At 77.2% G+C, this 3,582-nt stretch overlaps 1 protein-coding gene across 1 annotated transcript in view; it reads right to left on the bottom strand.

The window, feature by feature from the left end:
* Window positions 1-1,757: 1,757 nt before the first annotated feature.
* The window catches only part of LOC129517694 (collagen alpha-1(I) chain-like), a 3,497-nt gene continuing 1,672 nt past the window's right edge, over window positions 1,758-3,582 (bottom strand). The window contains exons 3-4 of the mRNA XM_055337702.1: window positions 3,511-3,582; window positions 1,758-3,415 (exon numbers count right to left, since the gene is read on the bottom strand). The exon at window positions 3,511-3,582 is cut by the window's right edge and continues 139 nt beyond it. Of these exons, the coding sequence (XP_055193677.1) occupies window positions 1,758-3,415; window positions 3,511-3,582 (1,730 nt within the window). The remainder of the gene's footprint in view (window positions 3,416-3,510) is intronic.

The raw sequence follows: 3,582 nt of genomic DNA, 5'->3' as shown, positions 1-3,582 counted from the left end.
CCCCTTCCCCCCCCCTTCCCTGGGTCGACCAGATAGCCCTGGGGGCTCCGTGGGGTGGGGGTGGGGGGGCGCCGTGGGGGCAGATCTTGGGGACAGTGGCCGTGCCACGGTCCCGGGAGGTCGCGGTGACCTGTGGCTGGTCCCCGCCAGCAGGCGCGGCTATTTTCTTGCCCGAAACGAACATTTTTTGTTGCCAGGTAGGTGCTGACACGTTGTGTTTTGGCGAGACAGACAGACGGGCAGGCAGACAGACAGAAAAGACAGCCGGTCCGTCGCTCGCCTAAGAGATGTGGGCCTCTGGGCGCGTGTGGGGTTCCGGGCTTGACCGCGCGGCCGAGCCGGTCCCTGTTCTCGCTCGCTGGAGCCTTGAGCCGTCCGCCTGGGCCTGCGCGCCGGCTCTCGCGCTGGACTCCAGGTGGCCCGGGTCGTGGTGTCCCCCTCCGGTCTCTGGCACCCGAGGGAGGGCGGTGTGGGCAGGTGGCGGTTGGGTCTTTTACCCCCGTGCGCCCCACGCCGTGGGCACCCGGCCGTTGGCCGTGACAACCCCTGCCCCGCAAGGCTCCGTGCCGCGTGTCAGGCGTCCCCCGCCGTCTCTGGGGTTGTCCGGTCGCTCCTGCCCCCTGGGGGTCGAGGGGCTTGCCTGTGAGGCGGAAGCAGGTCCCCCCGGTCGCCGTCCTCGCTGGGCTTTTGTTCCTCGGGAAGCCCCCCTCGGGGCCGCAGCTTGCTTGCCGATCGATGTGGTGATCTTGTGCTCTCCTGGGCCGGGCCTAAGCCGCGTCAGACGAGGGACGGGCATCCATGGCGAATGCGACCGCTCTTCTCGTTCTGCCCGCGGGCCCCTCCCTCCCCGGCTCCTCCGCGCCCCGCCGTCGTGGCGGGTGCGCGGGGGGCGCGCGCCGGGGTTGGGGGTGGTGCGGACTCCGGCCCGACCCCGCCCTCCCGCCTTCTTGCCTCGCGGCGCTGGCGGGACCGGGGTCCTCTGACGCGGCGGACACTCTCGCCGGCCTTTCCCGAAGGCCTGGGTCCGTGGCGAGCGGCCCTCCCCCGCCCCCGCGGGGAGGGCCGGCCCGACGCCGCGCTGCTCACCGCCCGGCATGGGCGCGCTTGAGCGCGTTGCGCCCGGCCCTCCGTGGTGCCCCTGGAGCGCTCCAGGTCGCCTCAGGTGCCTGAGGCCGAGCGGCGGCGTCGTTTCCTTCCCCGGCGACTCCCCTCGGGCCGCCGTCGCCGTCGGTGGCGTTGTCCGAGGAGCGGGTGGTGGAAGTCGGCAAGGGAGGCGCACCCGTGCCCCTGGCGGGGGCGCGGGCGCCTCGTCTTCCTCTCCCCTCCCCTCCCCCTCGCCGCGCCGGCGGGGGTGGTGTGGGGCGGTGTGACTCGGAGGACTTGGTGGGACGCGTGAGCGCCCGCGGCGGGCCGGGCCAGCGCCACGGCGCTTGGCCAGCCCGGGGGGCTGCCCCTCTCTCCTGGCCACGGGTCGTGTCCCCGTCTCCGTCCCTCTGTCTCGCCTGCCTCGCGGGAGGCGGCGAGGACCTCTCCCCTCTGGGCGGTGACGTGACCACGCCGTGCGCGGGCGAGGTGGAGGTGGTGTCCTCGAGGGGGCACCGGCCGCGAGCGCTCGGGGTTGCCCTGTGCCTGTCCCTTGCCGGAGATCCGCCCCCGCCCCGCGAGCCCTGTCGGCCCCTGAGCGCCGTTTGATGGGGCCCGCTTGGGGGGGACGAACGGGTGTGGGGGGCGATGCGCCCTCGGTGAGAAAGCCTTCTCTAGCGATCCGAGAGGGTGCCTTGGGGTACCGGAGCCCCCAGCCGCTGCCCCTCCTCTGCGCGTTGTAGTGTGGCCACCGACGCGGAGTTTGACTCCCGTCGCGACGTGTTTGGGCAGAGCGCCGCCGCTCTTTGCCTACCGCGGCCTGCGCCTCCCCCCTCCGAGGCGGGGGAGGATCCCGTCGGGCCGGGCCGGCGTCCGGTGCGGGGTGTGTTGCCCGCGTGCGTGTGCGAGTGTGCGCGCGGCCGGGGGGGGGTTGGGGCGGGACGGCCCGCCCCGCCCAGCCCCCCCACGCCCACCGTGTGTGTGGCGTGGCGCGCGAGCGGCTGGCTTTGCTGGCTGGCTGGCTGGCTGTCTGTCTGGGCCCCGGCCCGCTCCCGAGCCGAGTTCGCCGCCGCCGCCGCCGCCGGCGGTGGTGGCGCGGCGGGCGCGCACGGGTCGGGCCAGCTCCTGCCTGGGGGCGCCTCCCCGGGTCGTGACTCCGGGTTGGACCGGACGGATGGATGGACGGAACGGCGGATGGGCGGACGGAGGTTCGGACGGGCCCCCCCGTGGCAGGGGGTCGCGCGTGCCCGGGCCCCGGCGGTGTGGGGCCCGGTTTGCGGGGAGGCCTGCCAAGGGTGCTGAGGCCGGCCGGCGTCCCGGGCGTCGCGGGACCGCCCTCGTGCTGGTGGCGGTGGGATCCCGTGCGCGTTTACCCGGTGGCCCGGCTCGCGCCTCCGTTGGCGCGCCTTTCCCGGGACCGGGGCCTTCCCCACGCGCTCCCGGCCCTCGCCCGCTGCGCGCCTCCTCCCCGTCGCCGCCGACCCGCCCCCCCCTCCCCCGCGCCTGCCGGCGTCCCCCGACCGCACGGTCGCGGGCGCGCCGCGTGTGCCGCCCCTAACTCCGCCCTCTGGGGACCGAAACCGGGCTCGCCGCTGTTGGGTGTCTTCCCCCCCGGCCGCCATGGCTCTGGGGGGGGCGTCCCCGGGCGAAGTGCTCTCGGTCCTCCGAGGAAGGGGAGGAGGGAGGCGCGCGGGGGGGTGTTGGGGCGGGGCGTCGTTGCGCGTGTGCGGGAGAGCGTTCTCGGGAGAACCGGTCGCGTGAACGGTGGCGGCTGGGGCCCCCGGGCCCCGCGAGGTTGCTTGATTTGGGCCCGCCGTGGGGGCCGGGCCGGCGTCCTCGGGTGCCGCGGGACCGCCCTTGCGCTGGAGGCCTCGGGCGGTGGGACCCCGCGTGCGCCCCCGGGCGCCCGACCTTGGGCTCCTCCGAGGCGCCTTCCGAGGGTTCCCGAAGCCCCCTCGCGGTGGCCCGTGGTCCTCCCCTCCACCGCTCCCGCTTGCCGTTCTCCGGCGCCTGGCCCCTGGCCGCCGGGGGCGTCTGCCGTCCGCGGCCTTTCCCGTCCGCCCCCCGCCCTCGTCCGTCGCCCGTCTTGCCGACCCGGTGCCGCGCTCCCCGGGGCGCTGGCGCTTCCCGGGCCCGCTGCGGCCTTCCCGCCCGCGTCCGCCGCCCGCCCCCGCCCCGGGCGGTGGCGTTGTGTGGTGACGAGGGGCCGCCGTCGTCTCCCGCCGCCCCCCACCCCCGCCGGCCGCGTCCCCGCCCTGGCGCGCGCGTGCCCCGGGCGTGGGTCGGGTCCCCGGCGGCCGCTCGCCGAGGCCGTCCGCGGCCGAGCGCGCGTCTCCCCGGTGGCGGGGAGGGGTTCGGGCTCTGGCCCGGCGCCCCGCCTCCGTCCCGCGTGAGCGCGTGCCGGCCCGCTGCCGTCCCCGGCGCGACCGCCGGGCGTCCCCGCCCCCGCCCGCGTGCCGCCGCCGTCATCGGGGCCGTCCCGAGGGGAGGGGGTGGCGG

This window comes from Nyctereutes procyonoides, unplaced genomic scaffold, assembly GCF_905146905.1.
Source record: "Nyctereutes procyonoides isolate TBG_1078 unplaced genomic scaffold, NYPRO_anot_genome, whole genome shotgun sequence".
NCBI classification, from domain to species: domain Eukaryota; kingdom Metazoa; phylum Chordata; class Mammalia; order Carnivora; family Canidae; genus Nyctereutes; species Nyctereutes procyonoides.
The sequence above is the reverse complement of the archived record's forward strand: the minus strand, read 5'-3'. Positions and strand labels throughout refer to the sequence as shown.